At 45.2% G+C, this 16,399-nt stretch overlaps 3 protein-coding genes across 3 annotated transcripts; 2 read left to right on the forward strand and 1 right to left on the reverse strand.

Moving 5' to 3' along the window:
* The first annotated feature begins 487 nt into the window (after positions 1-487).
* Positions 488-5,275, forward strand: LOC135496939 (uncharacterized). Its single transcript, XM_064786538.1, has 9 exons — positions 488-679; positions 1,461-1,624; positions 1,811-1,988; positions 2,331-2,485; positions 2,750-2,934; positions 3,146-3,317; positions 3,603-4,022; positions 4,188-4,349; positions 4,687-5,275. Exons 2-9 carry the CDS (start codon positions 1,471-1,473, stop codon positions 4,806-4,808), a joined length of 1,548 nt encoding a protein of 515 aa, XP_064642608.1. The 5' UTR covers positions 488-679; positions 1,461-1,470; the 3' UTR covers positions 4,809-5,275.
* A 3,189-nt stretch (positions 5,276-8,464) lies between these two features.
* LOC135496834 (uncharacterized) lies at positions 8,465-14,377 on the forward strand. Its single transcript, XM_064786376.1, has 3 exons — positions 8,465-8,634; positions 10,968-12,903; positions 13,411-14,377. The coding sequence occupies exons 2-3, from the start codon at positions 11,020-11,022 to the stop codon at positions 13,609-13,611; spliced, it is 2,085 nt and encodes a 694-aa protein (XP_064642446.1). The 5' UTR covers positions 8,465-8,634; positions 10,968-11,019; the 3' UTR covers positions 13,612-14,377.
* Positions 14,378-14,409: 32 nt separating this feature from the next.
* On the reverse strand, positions 14,410-16,070 carry LOC135496835 (uncharacterized). The gene is made up of 4 exons (XM_064786377.1): positions 15,993-16,070; positions 15,620-15,749; positions 15,027-15,101; positions 14,410-14,691 (listed from the first exon to the last, which is right to left on the reverse strand). Exons 1-4 carry the CDS (start codon positions 16,027-16,029, stop codon positions 14,469-14,471), a joined length of 465 nt encoding a protein of 154 aa, XP_064642447.1. The 5' UTR covers positions 16,030-16,070; the 3' UTR covers positions 14,410-14,468.
* Positions 16,071-16,399: the final 329 nt, after the last annotated feature.

The raw sequence follows: 16,399 nt of genomic DNA on the forward strand, positions 1-16,399 counted from the left end.
GGAACCAAACTGAAGATAGTGTCACTATCTGGATAAAAATAGAACAGAATCGTGGAACCAAACTGAAGATAGTGTCACTATCTGGATAAAAATAGAACAGAATCGTGGAACCAAACTGAAGATCGTGTCACTACCTGCTGGCTAAAACAGAACAGAGTCATGAGATCAACTGAAGTCTGTGTCTCTACCTCGCTAAGATGGAACTGAATCATGGGCCGGACTAAACTGAAGACCGCGTGGCCTATACCTTGGCTACAATAGACTTGACTGAATCATGGGGCCTAACTGAAGACTGTCACTATCTGGCTGAAATAGAACTGTAAATCATGGGGCTAAACAAAAAGTCAGGTTAAACTTTTCCAGGGGTCATTGCGCGCCTCAATTCACTTGAAATTCCGGCGATGACGTATAATGTTTCCAGGGTCTATTCAGCCGTTTTTAATGGGTATGAAAAAGACCCCGGATGTAGCGGTCGAGCCAGGTTCAGATCGATAGCTATAAATAGCCCGTGTTATAAAACGTAAACCCCCGCGTAATGAATAAGATCCGGATATACGAGCATTGCATTGGCGTGTTTCTGACATTCTAGCAGCATAACCTTCTTTTGCATGTCATCTCAGATCGGTCGAAGGTCTCTTGACAGGATATGACATGATGTTGGAGCCCTGAGTTGTGTAAGGTAGGTTCTCATGAAAAGAGCAAATTAACGCGGGGTCAGAAGTTCAGGATCTCTCTCTTATTCCAGTTTAAAGCTGACGGGTCAAATAAACCGTCTGGAATGCACCTCGGAGAAACACTCAATTGGCCTACTTTACAATAAGAATGGTCATGATGGTCCTCCCAAACACATCACGGGATGTATTGGTAGGCCTAAAGTATAGGTTAGTTGTTGTGTTTGCCTGTCGTAAGCCAACACGACATTTTATGTCATTAAACGCCATATTTGCACATGGTCCGACACATATTCTGTATCTGCATGAATTTTAATCTATAGCACTTTATATAGGATAGGCCTTCTGGTCAACGTCTTGTGTCTCAATATGGAGGTACTATTTAAGTCTCAATTGCTTCGCAACAACTTTCCGTCATTATTGGTAGTCAACTCTGTTATTGGGGCGCTCGAAAGCTGACGGGTCAAATGTGCATTTGGATCTTCTGCCGAACCTTTGTGAAAAACATTATTTGCATCCTATGAAAAAATTCACCCGCTACAAACTTAATTGTTAGTGGGACAAGTGATGTCAACGGTAGTTTGAAAAAATCATAGAAAGAAAAATCAAAGCTACTGCAATCGTCGTGCGGGTCCGGGAGTATATATACTGAGTCTCTAAAGGCCTATCCTCACATAAGCGTTCCTATCAACGTAAACCACGTTGCTCACAATCTACTTGCGCCGGATATAATAAGCGTCGTGAAACATTTTCGTAAAGATACATTTTGTATTTCATTTTTGGTTCCAGCGACGTCGCAATGAGGTTGGCACGAAAGCGCGTATGTATTGTCGGGGGTGGTGCGGCTGGAATGGCTGCTGCCTGGAGCATGGGGCAGCACGGAGACCAGTTTGAGGTCGAGATGTGGGAAAAGGCCTCTGTTCCCGGGGGAGTCGCCACTAGTATTGATGTCGGTAAGTTGGCAGGCTGGCGGGCACATGAACTTGATTGCTGGAGCCTGAAGCATAGAGCCCCGAAAGTGGGACCTTGTGCTACCATTACCCTTGCCAGTTTGGCTGAAGGACGACAATAACCCCTTCGGCGCCAGTTTGGGTCGATCGACGTCATCACACTCCCCTCTACGATCGTTTCTATTTTAGGGGGTGGCATGTTCATCAACGACGGAGTCCAGGGCTACACCCCGACCTACCGAAATGTGGTCAACATCCATAAGTCTCTTGGAATCACGCACACCCCTGTCGAGTTCACAGTCTCTTTCGGGAAGGATGAGACGTGTTGGAATAATTGGAGGGAGAGAGACTTGGTGGCGAGACTCAGGTACGAAACTATTGAATTCCATTCATGCCGTGACTACTCCACCTATCGTGGCCTCAGTGTTTAAAAGACTACATGACAATGTATTGTAATAAATCTTAATGAGGTTCTTTAGGCAGGAGCAAGGTAGCAGGGTCGTATTTAACTTTTCGTCCTGGGGGTAGTAGGTTCGGGGGGAAAACATCACTGCTCGCTCAAAAGGTGCCAAATCTCTCTGAAAACCACGTATTTCAGAGACGTCGGAGGGGCAGTGCTCCGTTCTTTATTTGACACCTTGTATACAAGTGGTCATCAGTTGGTTCGAGAAATAATCCCGTGCTATTTCCAACACATTTAATTGTACAGACCTGAGATCAAGCGGTTTGGAGATGTCCTCAAATGGATACAAAGAATGGAGCCTCTTTCCGTCCTTTGGCCCATCAGCCTCGTCTTGAATGTGACGGGATTCCCGGAAGAGTTCGGCGACCTCATGGTATACCCACTGGTAGCCCTGTTTTTTGGTAAGCCCACAGTAGTATACATGTATATCCTGTGCATTTTCTTCTTCAGCGTTCGCTTGGAGGTTTTTCACACAACTGAAAATCATTTGAGGTATTTCGTTTCACAAAAGAAAAACCCGCCTATAATTTTGTTGGCCGAAAAAACGATTAAAGGTGTTTTTGAAGCTCAAAAATATTTACGGGTATTTCTAAGAGTAGACTTCATGGGACGGCGAATGGAAATGCCTCTGCGATTTGACTCGGTATATTTTGCTTGTGTTTTAGGGACAGGTAACCAAACACCACGCATCTCCTCGGCGGTTGTCGCTAGAGTTTTCTTAGACCCCGACTTGCGGTTGTTCCATTATTGTCCCGAGAGGTTGCTGAATATGAAGCCAAGGATGTTTGCGTTCGACAATTTAGAGGAGGTTTATTCTAAGATGGCAAAGAGTTGTGGCGACAACGTTAAGGTACGACAGTAGTTTATTGGTTGGGCACTTTCTTTGACCTCGAACTGTAGCTTTTTACCCGATTAGGCATGATTTGCAGTTGAGCACGACGCATTGTCTTCCTTGAAGGAGATATCGTTAGAAGTCATGTCAGTTAAACGCAAATCGTACCATCGTCACATCCGGGGCCGAATTTCTGAAGTGTCGTATTCTATTGTCTATCCATTTTTAGGTTCTGTGTAATAAGACAGTCAGTAGGGTGGTGCGGTCAAGTGATCTAGTCTACGTTTACGAGGAGGGCTCGGAGAATCCGACAGAATATGACGAAATTATCCTTGCCTGCGACGCTGAGACCAGCCTCAGAATCCTAGAGAAGCCCACATATTGGGAGAGGAAATGTTTGGGTAAGGAAGCTATCCAGCTAAGCAATGACTTCAAGTTTTGATCGTTGTAGGGGAGAAGCAACTTTCTTAATGTGATGATCCTGTTTATAAGTCGCGGTTCTGCTCGGAGCCATTTTTGCATGACAACCCAACATCCATGCCTAACTCGTCCCTTTACTACCTTCATATTTCATTCATCTGTTTCGAGTAGTCGCGGCAAGGCTGGAGGCCATTTTCGTACAAAAAAAAAAACATAACTCACGCCCAACTTGCCCCTTCAAATGCGGTACTTGACTTTATTTTCAGGCAATGTTGAGTACTATGATGACGTCACCTTCACTCACGAAGACCGTGACTACATGCATAAATACTATGACGTCGACATCAACACTGACCAATACTTCGTCAGGACCGACCCGCAGGATCGGAAAAAAATCGAAATGTCATTCAACCTCTCGAACTATCAGCCACAGCTAAAACATAAACCGAATGACAGGAATATATTTCAGACGATATTCCTGGACAAGCGGGACCGGGCTATTTGGACGGAGCAGGACATCTCAAAGGACAAGATTCTCTGTGAGAAGTGGTGGCGGCAAATGACCCATACTTGGCGCCATTTTGCGTCCGTTCCGCCCTTGGTGCGGTTTATACAGGGGACGAAACATACGTGGTACTGTGGGTCGTGGACGTTGGCAAACACGCACGAAGTGGCAACTATCTCAGGTATAGTCCTGTTTTCTTTTACGTTTTGCGCAAACGAAAGGACCATCGAAGTCCACTGATTACAAAATACCGATTTAGATATAGATACGTTTAGTGGCCTCCTCTTATTTTCGATAATCTGAAGTCCTCTCGACACTTGTTTGATGGTTCCGTTCTTAACTCCAGGTCTGACAGTAGCTCACCGACTCGGGGCAGAATACCCGTTCACGACAGACGAGTTCGCGTGTAAACAGTTCGACTTTTACATCGAGGCCATCCATGGCACAACTAGAACGCCCAGGTCATGCTGTTCCCGTTTCGGCAGTAAACTTTGGTTTGGGGCAAAAGGTAAAAATGGAATTACAGTATTACCGGTAAAATAGATCACATTACGCAAAGCTTCCGCTTAAACCTGTTAGAGGTCGACTCAAAAAACTTGGCAGTAGTTCGAAATAATGTTTTTGATTTCAAAAGGCCAACGAAAGCACAATTTCTTCCTCAAGAACTTAAAAACATATACATTGTTTTGAAAATATACGTTGATTTGGATTTAAGAACCTGCCTCACATTCGATTTTGAGTACGATAATTTTGGGATCTTTGTACATCGTCGTTAATTCCTGATTGCAAAACCTGCCTTGTACTTTACAGCGTTCCATCCCTAACTCTGCTTAATGTTTTTTCAGTGTTTGGAGCTAGCATTGTCGGCCTCCTCCTTCTGCCGTTTGCCCTGTTAGCCCTGCTGGGAGTATTCCTAAAAGGCCGTGTACTCCGCTCAAGGGCCACGCAACGATTACGACACCGATGAGATGGGATCACTGACATCGGCGGAGGTGACGTGATGTCATCTCACGTGAATCCTTGACGAAATCGGACCGGTAGTTCTTGCACATCGGCCCAAAAAGACGTGGTCATTTACTTCTGAAACCGACTATGTATATATGAAGACTTTAGTAATGTATATATGAAAAACGTTAGTGAACATATGATTTAAAAATCATATGGCCCAAATTCATAAAGGGCGTTTAAGGGTTAGACATGTACAACTTCTCTCTAATCAGTTTCAGGGCCTATTCATATTCTGTGAAGATTCACATCAAGGGCCAGAATCTGTCTATTCAGTAGTTAAACGCTGTTTTAAGCTAAACGCCCTTTATGAATTTGGCCCCATATGTTTACAAATACAATCATAATGTTTTTTTCTCCCATGCTGTAGTACATTAGTAGTAATGGATATCTGGTAGTATTAACTACGGAACTTTTATCAATGGGGGACTTTGGGACCGTGTTATTTTCTCGCGAGGAAGTATCTGCTATAATTGACATGCTGAGCATAGACTCCATACAAAACTCTGGAATATCACGCTTTGAGATACATCTCCACTTTGTATGTTTTCTAATATTTTGTCAATATGCGTCCTATTCTCTGTATACATGTATACATAAAAGTTGTATTCCGATATACGAAATAAACAAAAAACATTATACGTTAGCGTTTGTAAAATTTATGCGCGTTATTATTTCATCCACTTTGATCTTATTTCTTTAAGATTCTGGGACAGCATTGAATGAATGAAATTGTCATTTATATAGCGCCCGTATCACTGGAACAATGTTCACAGGCGCTCATAAGCTTGCACAAACAAATATGTTTTTAAGTCTCTGCGGAAAGTATTGACGTCCTGTGCAGCTCTCAGGGTGGACGGTAGTGAGTTCCACACCTGAGGCGCAAGAATGGAAAAGGATCGTCCTCCGAAAGTTTTTGGTCTGTATTTGTTTTCCTTTAGAAGGTCCATAGATCCAGAGCGAAGGGAGCGAGGGGGTGTGTAATGTTCGAGGAGATCGTTGAGGTAATTGGGTGCCAAATGATGGTATACTTTATAAGTGAGAAGAATTAACTTGAACTGTATGCGCTCGCGCACAGGCAGCCAGTGCAGCTCGGCAAGAACTGGAGTGATGTGTGCCCGACGATTGGTTCTAGTAACAAGGCGTGCTGCACGGTTTTGCACTAGCTGGAGCGTGCGTAGCGATTGTTCCGAAATTCCAGCCAGGCTGCTGTTGCAATAATCAAGTCTGGACAGCACGAGGGCTTGAGCAAGATTCTTGGTGGCATCAACTGTCAGCTGCCTCCTGACCAGACCTATATTCCGCAGGTGGTAAGAGGCAGAACGCACAACGCTTGACACATGTGCATCCATAGACAAGTTAGAATCAAACAGAACACCGAGGTTCCGAACCGGAACTTTCGACACCTGAGCGGCTGTGCCGGCAATGTTGACTGAAGGTAACTCAAATGATTGCAGTGCGTACTGAGTGCCAAAGAGCATGACCTCAGTCTTGTCGGGGTTACCCTTTAACTTATTCACCGTCAACCAGTCCTGAATGCTGTTCAGTTTCCGTTCAAGCTCTGTACATTTGGTGGGTACTGCATCCACAACCTGATATGGGAGTGCCGTGTAAACCTGAGTGTCATCAGCATAGCCATGGCGGATTATGGTACAATCCTTCAGGATGTCACCAAGTGGAAGAATGTAAATCAGGAACAACAGTGGTCCCAAAACAGACCCTTGAGGGACGCCACAATCGAGTCGTTTCACGTCAGATTTTGCCCCATTTATCACTACCTGCTGTGTGCGCGAAGATAGGTAGGAACTAAACCAGTCAAGGGCTGATCCAGACACACCTAGGACTTTCTGGAGCCTACCGAGCAAGATGGAATGATCCACCGTATCGAAAGCGGCACTTAAGTCTAATAGCACAAGAATGGCAGCTCCGTGATTATCAACCATCATTCTAATATCGGTCTGAACCTTGAGCACTGCGGTCTCAGTTGAGTGTCCTGCCTTGTAGGCTGATTGAAATGTATCCTGGAGAGAATGGGCCGTCATGTAAGCATTCAGTCGTACTGCCACAACCCTCTCGAGAACCTTTGATATGAAGGAGAGGTTACTGACCGGCCTATAGTTCTTCAGACTTTCACAATCTAGCATGGGCTTTTTTAGAAGCGGTGACACAAGGGCGCGTTTAAGGCTGTCCGGGACACATCCTTCCGATAGAGAACGATTGATGATTGTCCTTATGAAGGGCACGACGGACGACATCGATGCTTTCAAGAGCCAGGTGGGCATGGGATCCAAATCACAAGATTTGGATGGTGATTTACCGATTATCACTCGGATTTCGTTTTCCGTGGGCGGATCAAAGGAGGTAAGAGAGACGCAGGGCAAGGGGTTATCATCAGATGCAGCGGTGATGTTGGGCAAACTGGCACGGATTTTCTCCACCTTGTCAGAGAAAAAGTCTGCGAACCTGTCAGCTAGGTCCTTTGTGTCGTCGTGCTGCGGGAGTTTCACTTCCTTATCTTTGAGAAGGATCTCATTGAACACACGCTGTACAGCCTTACTGTCCGTGCCGGCTTCACAGAGTTTGTCAGTGAAGTGTTTTGCCTTAGTGTCTTTGACTAACTGAATATAACGGCTCTTTGCACTGCAGAAGATCTCTTTGTGAACAACGAGCTTGGTCCTCTGCCACCTACGTTCAGCTTTCCGCTTTTCACGTTTTGCGTTGTACAGCATTGTGAAAGTTGTCTGGTTGAAATACTGTTAGAAAAAGATTACAGTTAGAGGCCTCAGTTTCACACAAAATGCCCCTGTAGCCATGGGAAACCTTGATGATGCCGTAATATGATCAGTCCGCCGCAAAATCCATGACAACAAATATGAGTGCCTTCTTCCTAAAACAGTTCATTAACCTCCAAGCTGTCACGTGCATAATTATGAGGAAGCACATCCGGAGGAAATAGGGAGTTCATGTTCGTTTCTCCGGCCCTGCACACAAACATGGTGCATTTTGTGTGCAGGGTCGGAGAAGCGAACATTAACCCTGATTTCCTCAGGATGAAGAAAACAGTGAAAACGTCCTGACGCCCCTGTCATTGATCTGCCAATAACATCTTAGCTAATTATTTATATGCAACGTCATCTAGACATCGACCCAACCCTATGAATCTCGAGAACTGGTCACAAAATAGACCTCAATTCGTATACTCGCACCAGCTGACCGGAAAATCTCCCCATGCAGTCATGCATCTTCCCAAGATCATGAATGATATATCGAACATTTCCTGCTTGTGTGATTATATGCGTGATGGAAAGAACTAACTTATACCAGTCTTCCTGGTTTGTTTACAACATCGGAGAAAGAAATCGTCCCCAGGATTGGCCATGGTGTGCACTTTACACAGTAACCTCGTCCAAAGCAATTGATAGGCCTACATACATTTCAGGGAAATCCCGTTTTCGAAAAGAACGGCGTTATTTTTAGAAATTATAACTAATTAATCGGGCATTATCGTAGACGTGAACTGTGAGAAGCTGTTTACGAGGAGAACGTTACGCTTGACTTGAAATATTGTGCCAGATAAACCGTGGACTTGTTTGCCCAAACTGACCAAGCGTACAGCCATACTGGATCGAAGACAGTTGGAAAAAACGATTTTGTAGTCGTCCGAAATTTTGGGATCGCCATTCTTTCGGACTGTTCACAAAGATTTAATACGCTTCGTGTCGCCGCCGCTGAAGAGGACAAATATATGTGAACATGTACGCATGATTTCATGAGAAGACAAGCACGAGGTATGTACACATGTAAGCGTAGGTCTCTTTTCCAACCGTAGAAGGCGGCCCGGTTGTTCAAAGCCTGGCGAGTTTAGCGACCGCCACTAAACTTAGCGGAACCCTTGGGGTTCCTCTAATATGAAGTCCTTGAGGTTCCGCTAATTTAACGGTGACAAAGCGGCAATAGTAAACTTGGCGGCACGCTAGCTAAGATAACGGTGGTTTAGCGGCCGCCAAACCTGATAGCGTAGCTTTAAACAACCGGGCCCTGGTGACCAATACATGTAAATTGTCCAGGTATACTTAACACGCACCGTTTATCAATGTTTAATTCAAATTCAAATTCAAATTGACTTGATGGTAACGATATAAAAATGTATTTTACATAGTTACACGACTTATAGAGTATAATAGTATAATATACATACATGATACAGGCAATACTAAAGCTGAACATCAATGAACTAATAAGTAAACTAGCTAAATCAAATGCATCAAATGTGAAAATGTTTATCAATGTGAAAGTGAGCGTCAGTTCAGTTGAGTTGTCATTATGAACGAATGTATTTCACTCTGAAATCAAAGTTAAAGTCAGAGTGGGACTCGTGAATAAAGCGCAACCGCTGCATTTACAGTGGGACCTTTCTATTAGGGACACTCTGACCAATGGTGTCCTTAATTGAGAGATGTCCTCATTACAGAGGTAAAATTTTATGTATACATTGTAAAATACCAATTTGGTAGTGATAGAGAGGGTGTCCTTAATAGAGAGGTATCCACTCAGGAAGGTTCCATTGTACTTAGAGTAATCAGCCCGCTCTGAGGTATTTACGATAAAATATATCATGGAACTAGTATCAAAAACTCAAAAGTAAGATGAGTTTTTGAGCTCATTCAATCAGAAGTAAAGAATACAATTAGTTCTGTGTCTCATCAAGTATGGCCACGATAGGCCACGGGACGAGTGTGAAAAATGTGAAGTTCCGTTTGACAAATTAGCGGGCAAATTGAAAAACGTCGGTTTTGGGTATTAATATGGGGGTGCTGATTTCAAAAATCAATTTTTCTCCCGCGTAAAGTTGCACATTAAGTCAGAAATGAGACCCTTAATAGGGCCTAATGGTCCCAAAGTAGGGGTCAAAAAGTTGATATCATCGAAACATGTCAACATGGGTATCAAATTGAAGGTCTATGGGGGTACTTTAACATTGCATAGTTTTTGGCCCCCTTAACGAACCGTGGGACCCCCCAGGGAGGGTCAAAAGGGCATAAGTGGAAACTTTGACCGCCTCCCATGAGCTTCATGGGCACCGCATGTGGATAAAAACTGATTTATTCGACAGTACTCACATAGACCTTTTCATAGATACCCATGACGACACCCTTGGGCAAAAGGTTTTCGAGATCTTAAATTTGGAGCCTAAAAAGGGGTCAAAATTACTATCTCGGCAACCCTTACCCCGAGAGTGTTGTCATGGGTATCATTTTGAAGGTCTATACGATTACTGTCAAATAAAACAGTTTTTATCCATTTATAGTCCCTATGAAGATCGTGGGACAGGGTCAAAGTTACCACTTTTGCCCTTTTTGACCCTCCCTGGGGGGTCCCACGGTTCGTTAAGGGGGCAAAAAACTATGCAATGTTAAAGTACCCCCATAGACCTTCATTTTGATACCCACGTTGACATGTTTCGATGACATCAACTTTTTGACCCCTACTTTGGGACCATTAGGCCCTATTAAGGGTCTCATTTCTGACCTAATGTGCAACTTTACGCGGGAGAAAAATTGATTTTTGAAATCAGCACCCCCCCCCCCCCCCTATTACCCCAAAACGACTGTTTTCAATTTGCCCGCTAATTTGTCAAACGGAATCCTTTTTCTAGACACATTTTTGCCACTCGTCCCATGGCCTACGAAGCATTATTGTACCTCCAGTTCCCATATATTTATGTAGCAAAAGAGGCCGGGGAATCCCAATGACACGTGCGTGCGCTCACTGATATGGTCGATGTGCACGGAATAGCACTGCCTGGCAGCACCTTGAGACAAGCGCTTAGCGTGTACGTCACAACGAAGGCTGGTTCGGCTAAGTCCGGCATTGACCCTTAAGACTCTGCCATCTTGACCCGCAATGTTTGAGATCGCTAAGTCACAGTACTCCTAGATCGAATAGTGATGACGCAAGCGCATGCGAGTCAGTCTGGTCATCTCAATCCGGCCGCAATGTTTTGAGATCTTCAAGTCACTCCTGGATCCAATACGGGTGACGCAAACGCATCAGAGTCAGGTTGGACTCTGGTAGGCTACTCCCTTTAATAACTTATGTCGATTAGATTTCGTCTTTTCAGATTCAACGCCAATCGCCTAACGACCCTGCACCGCATCAACATATTGACCAAAATGGCGGTGGAACGTTCCACCTACTTCATCACTTCCGCCGTGCTGCTGGCCTTCTCAGTCGCGTACGTCTTCTCCTACTGGATCAATTCAAAGCGAAATCGGTACCTGACGTCAGACTTCAGCCTAGTTCTGTACATGACACTTCTTCTTTTCATTTGTGTCATTTGCATGCTCCGTTATCTCATCCCACGCCAGACCAGTAGCTGGGAAATACAACAGGAAGCAAGACAATCTACGCATGCGCATCGAAAAAACCGAGCTGTCATTTCCTGTATTGCGAAATGCGGGTTGGTAATTTTTCTCATAGGTGCCATTATGTTTGACTGTGTTTCCACAATTGGGCTTGTGAGTTGCATGGACGTGTTCCTAGCTGATAACTGTTACCAAAAGGAAAGAATGGTGACTGTAATCAATAAGATAGCAAAAATGCTCTTCATGGGCATCCAGGCCACGTTCCTAATATCTGAGAGCGAGATGTATGTCAAATATGGCCGATCGAACACCAGCCGGAACGTCTATATTGTGAACTCAATTATGAATTTCACGTTCGTGATTTTCAACGCCTTGCAAGAAGTAAAATCGGCCAATAAAGGTGTACATGGCGTGTACTGTGTGAGTCCGTCGTTACCCGCGAATGCCTCGACGGCGGAGAAAGCCAGCTTCCAACACCAGTACGACTGCATCAACGACCGAACCCACATGGACAAAGCGGCAATAAAAGTCGGGCCATATCTCCACCCGTTTCATTCTGAATTCTGCACAATGGCGACCACCCTCAATCTCATTCTTTGGAAACTGTTCTCAAATGATAAGTTGAAGAATGACGCAACATCTACAAAGGAATGTCGCAGAAGACGCCGAATAAGATCGCAACGAATTCATCCACATGTCTCTATCATGTCCGCATCGAATTTATCGGAGGCTCCCCCTGACGGGAATGATATGACGTCATTAGAGAGGAGGCGTCTGTTAGAAAATGAAGAGACTGCGTTTGAAAATGAAATTGAAGAAAATGAGTCGGATTTTGATATCAGTCTAACGACTGATAGAACTTTCGAAAGAATCGCATCATTCGGTCGGGACAACGAAGCGGATTCTCCAGATATTGCGGTATCAACGACCTCGAGACACGATCAAGTGGGCGAATCCGAAGGCTACGGGTCAATGGACGGGAATCACACGAGTCCGCGGGGGCCTGCCTCCGATAGCCAGGAAGCCGGGTGTTCATTCCCGTGTTGCCGCGATCAGTGTCGGGGATGCCTTGATCCAAGACCGCGGCAAATTTACGGCCCGGACAACGGATGTGGTTTCATTGCATTCGCCAGTCTCGCCCTTCTCTGCGTGGAGACCGTCATGTCTCTGTTGCTACAGTCAAGAGACACGCGGAGGAAGTTGTTTACACCCCTCTACGTCATTAGCACCGCCAAAATGTCTCTCATGCTAATCACGTCCGTCTTCCTAGCAGAGATTAGCCGCAGGAAGCTTCAGACGGGTCCAAAAGTTAAGCAGACTCTGTCGGTCGGATCAATCGTTCTCATCATATCGGCTTTCATAATATTCTTATATCGAGTTCTTGAAGGGGTCGCTGCGCTCGACCTTTTGATACTGGCACCGAATTCAACTAAAATGGACGCACGTTTCATTGCCGATCATGAGTTCACCCTCGAGGTTCAAAATATCCTCGATTTCTTCAATGCATTGCTCTACATTGCGCAAGCCGCCATTCAGACAAACCTCGTTTTGAGAATCCACTGGATTATGAAACGGAACTGGCCCGATGACGTCATTGCCTCTTCGACCGCAATGCAGTTTACCACATTCCTGATGGCCGCGAACTTCTCCCAGTGGCTCCTCGGGACTGTGGTGGAGATGAAGTACCCCAAGGTAGGTCAGCTTTCATTAATTGGAGTTTTCGTAATCCCCCCTAACTGTAAGTCTCTGATATTACTATTAGGCGGAGTGTTTAACTCAAAGGGCTCCATCGATCACTAAAGCGCCCCGCAAACAAGCAATTTTTAATGCTGCAACCTGCAACAATTATCGTTGCGATAAACGATAAAAAGATAGCTCGTCTGCTTGTGAACTGGTAATCGCTGGGTTTAATCCTAATCGAATCCTAATTGTAAATCACCCGATCACCGATTCTTGTCGCAGGCACACAACACCGGCCAGCGATGACCCGCTCAAACGAGAGGTTTTTTGTTGCATGTGATCATAATCGCATGTTCGCTCGTTTGCGCAGCGGCACTTTTAAAGTGTCCCGAACTTGCTATCACGGTTCCCCCGAAGCATCCCTAAGTTACACTCCGAACGCAGTGTATCGGCCTCGCCCTTGATATCACCGACCTTGACCTTCATCGTGACCTTGACCTTGCTATTTCTTTCTTGCAGGTCAACTTCTCGCAAGTGCTGTACTATGACGATGCGACCTGGAAGGTAGTAGTCTACGTGTTGTATCCGTTCGTCATTTACTATCGATTCCACTGCACCATGTCATTGGCAAAGCTCATGCTGTGGAGACGGGAAGTCAAGAACGCTGGGCAGCTGGGCACGCGGAGAGAGGACTTCCTCGCAACATTTGCTTATTATTAAATATACGACATTATAGTATGTTTTCTGTGCGCTGGCCTCAAAATTCAACTGCGCCATGTCCCTACTGAGAACATTTCTGAAGGCTAGGACACTGGACGGTACAAGGGCACTAACGGGACATTTGTTTATCACGGCACTGTAATCTTTATTCTACAACCTGGTGTCACGGTCCCACCACGTCCACTGTACCATGTCCCTGGCTGATTACCTGCTAGGAGGGAGGAATATCAAGAATGCCGCCCATGGTGGCAGAGTACACGAAGAGAGGAGATGGTCGGACCGGCAAGTCTGTTGGGGACAAACTTGGATCAACCTTAGTGTCAAAAACACGGACAAAGAGGAAAAAAGACAATTGTGGATAAGTTTATAGAAAGTATATTACTGATATTCTTGAAATTCAACAAAGATAGCTTAGTGAAACAGCATAAAGAGTTTTGTATAGTGTTCGGTGGAGGCCCAGTTTTTTTAAATCACCAATAGGCGTCTCCACTGTCTCACATACATCAGCACTTATCCAGCCTACCAGTTTCTATGGCGATGTCAACCAGAACCAAGAGGGCCTTTTAATGCCAAAAGGTGGCAGCAGTAGTTAGCGGACCAATGCAATACAGAACCTCTTGTGGGTGAAATTGACACGGGTTTGACATTGGCTGGAAATGTACTGTGTGTCAGATCACTAACGGCTACTGCTACCTACCGGTCATAAAGTTTGTTACTCAACATGTTGAGCAACCTGCAGACCGGACCCAGCGGGCTGGACCCCTAGCCCCGCAGCCCCGCAGCCCCGCAGCCCCGCAGCCCCGCAGCCCCGCAGCCCAGTCAGCCTATAGTCCCCTAATGTCAAGTGACATTTACTTCTATTTGCACTGCCTATAGTTTTTCACCAAGCAATAATCGTTATCTCCGACAAACCACCACGTCTTGCAGATCTTGCCCCGTGGCTTGCAGTAACACGGTATCTCATGGAACATTGCAAGGAGTCGGTCCCGGAACCCCCTACATTGGTCGGTCACGCACTTCGCCGCCGTAGTATTTTCAACCAGCCCCTTCTCGCAGTGACAGAATCGGAAGAAGTTGTGTCTGGAAGATAAAGACATCAAAATGATTGTAAGTCAACTGTAAGTTTGGGGAGATTGGAAGGGTAGCAAAACCAACGAGATGTCATGTTGGTTAACCTGCGGTGAACATCAATCCTAAAGTCTCCTCATTTGAAGAATGGATAATACGAACAACAACGGTATAGATCGGCATGATGTAATGTGTGTGCGATTCACTCATGACTACGCATTGTAAGTTTGGGGAATTGACACCTTATTGGTTATCTCACCAAGACCGCGAGGGCGGAACTAAAATGTAGACCAAAACCGAGGCGGAACATGTGAGGAGAGATGTTCAGAGTCGAGAGACGGACTTACGTGTTATCGCATTGTGCGCAGTAATCGTGATCTAAGCAAGCCGAGTCCAGGTCGTCCCTTGGGGGGTACTTCTTTCTGAAATGAGGATTTAAAAATCCGCGCGTGGTCGTTGTTTTCTTTATAAGGTATCACGTGACCATAAAGCAGACGGATCAGATCAACATTCCCGAGTAAGGCTGAAGCCGAGCACTTGGGAATGTATATCTGACCCGTCAGCTTTAACGACACGATTTTAAAAGGACAAGCTGGCCTGGGAGTGAGACATGTTGGATTTCTCACAAACTGACTTCCAGCAGCACCGTGGTGTCTTCTCCAGATGTGGTCATCGAAAACCCCAGTACGCAGTACACGAGAACGGAACGCAATCGCACGCTTACCGGAAGCAAGCCATGTTCAAGACTGCCTCCCGAATTGAGCGATGATCACTGAAGTGACAGAGGGGTGACGTAAGAGTTCGACCTCGGGTGCACTCGGGCGTCGTAAACGTTGCGTTTTCCGATCCAGGTCCTGTGCGTGCAAAAATGACGAATAACATGAATAATGCGTGGTCCACCATGGATTATATTTTACATGAAAAGAAAAAGACAGCTTACCTGCATGTTTCCTTCGGGTCATCACATTTACAGTACCCTGGTTTCACCCAGGGCCAGATACCAGTTCTTGCCTTCCCGCACCATTTTCCGTAATTCGTCAGATTATCTTGTGCGTGAGAAAGAGCAAAGCCTGAAGGAAGACGTGAAACAATGTGTTGTAGGACGGATGAAGAGGTAAGCCCAAGGGTATCAAAATATGCTACCCAAAGTATCAAAGGTCCTATACCCAGGGTAATAAAGATGTGAGGTCGTGGGTACAATATCAACGATGCGGTACCCAAGGTATCAACGATGTGATACCCTGGAAATCAAAGATGTTGTTACGAGGGTAAAAGCAAACTAATGGTTACAGGTGAATGAAAATATGTCTTACCTAAAGCCATCACAACGAGAACCTTGAGTGCAATCATCTTGACCTCTTCCTTCTCCGAGTCCCACTTATCAAATGTCAATGATGCGTTCGTCACGTTTATATACTATCTGTTTGAACTGACAAAGATACTAGGCAGGTACATGTTCCATTACCTCATCTATCTCGTCGCCATATACCTCCAGTGACGTCACAGATCAGTTTTCAAAAATAGTTTGCTCAGCTGATGTACCGTCGGCCTCCACAAACAGATTCGAATACAAATGTATATAAAATGTGAGTTGTGTCTCGATATACACCAGGCAAAATAGAGTATGCATTTTTGACATCTGCAATACTCATTTTTTATGAAGGACGTCGCAAAAAGCAGTTGTGTATGTCGAGTAACCATACCAGCCGCGGCCGTTGTT

The sequence above is a fragment of the Lineus longissimus genome, chromosome 12, assembly GCF_910592395.1.
Source record: "Lineus longissimus chromosome 12, tnLinLong1.2, whole genome shotgun sequence".
NCBI classification, from domain to species: domain Eukaryota; kingdom Metazoa; phylum Nemertea; class Pilidiophora; order Heteronemertea; family Lineidae; genus Lineus; species Lineus longissimus.

Excerpts from the sequence above, each read along its gene's own strand:
- LOC135496834 (XM_064786376.1), top strand. The coding sequence starts at position 11,020 with ATGGCGGTGGAACGTTCCACCTACTTCATCACTTCCGCCGTGCTGCTG. Across the intron at positions 12,904-13,410 it reads TGGAGATGAAGTACCCCAAG|GTCAACTTCTCGCAAGTGCT; the intron begins GTAGGTCAGCTT and ends TCTTTCTTGCAG.
- LOC135496939 (XM_064786538.1), top strand. The coding sequence starts at position 1,471 with ATGAGGTTGGCACGAAAGCGCGTATGTATTGTCGGGGGTGGTGCGGCT. Across the intron at positions 4,023-4,187 it reads CGAAGTGGCAACTATCTCAG|GTCTGACAGTAGCTCACCGA; the intron begins GTATAGTCCTGT and ends TCTTAACTCCAG. Across the intron at positions 4,350-4,686 it reads ACTTTGGTTTGGGGCAAAAG|TGTTTGGAGCTAGCATTGTC; the intron begins GTAAAAATGGAA and ends ATGTTTTTTCAG.
- LOC135496835 (XM_064786377.1), bottom strand. The coding sequence starts at position 16,029 with ATGATTGCACTCAAGGTTCTCGTTGTGATGGCTTTAG. Across the intron at positions 15,102-15,619 it reads GACCCGAAGGAAACATGCAG|AAAGAAGTACCCCCCAAGGG; the intron begins GTAAGCTGTCTT and ends TCCTCATTTCAG. Across the intron at positions 14,692-15,026 it reads TGCGCACAATGCGATAACAC|ACACAACTTCTTCCGATTCT; the intron begins GTAAGTCCGTCT and ends TTTATCTTCCAG.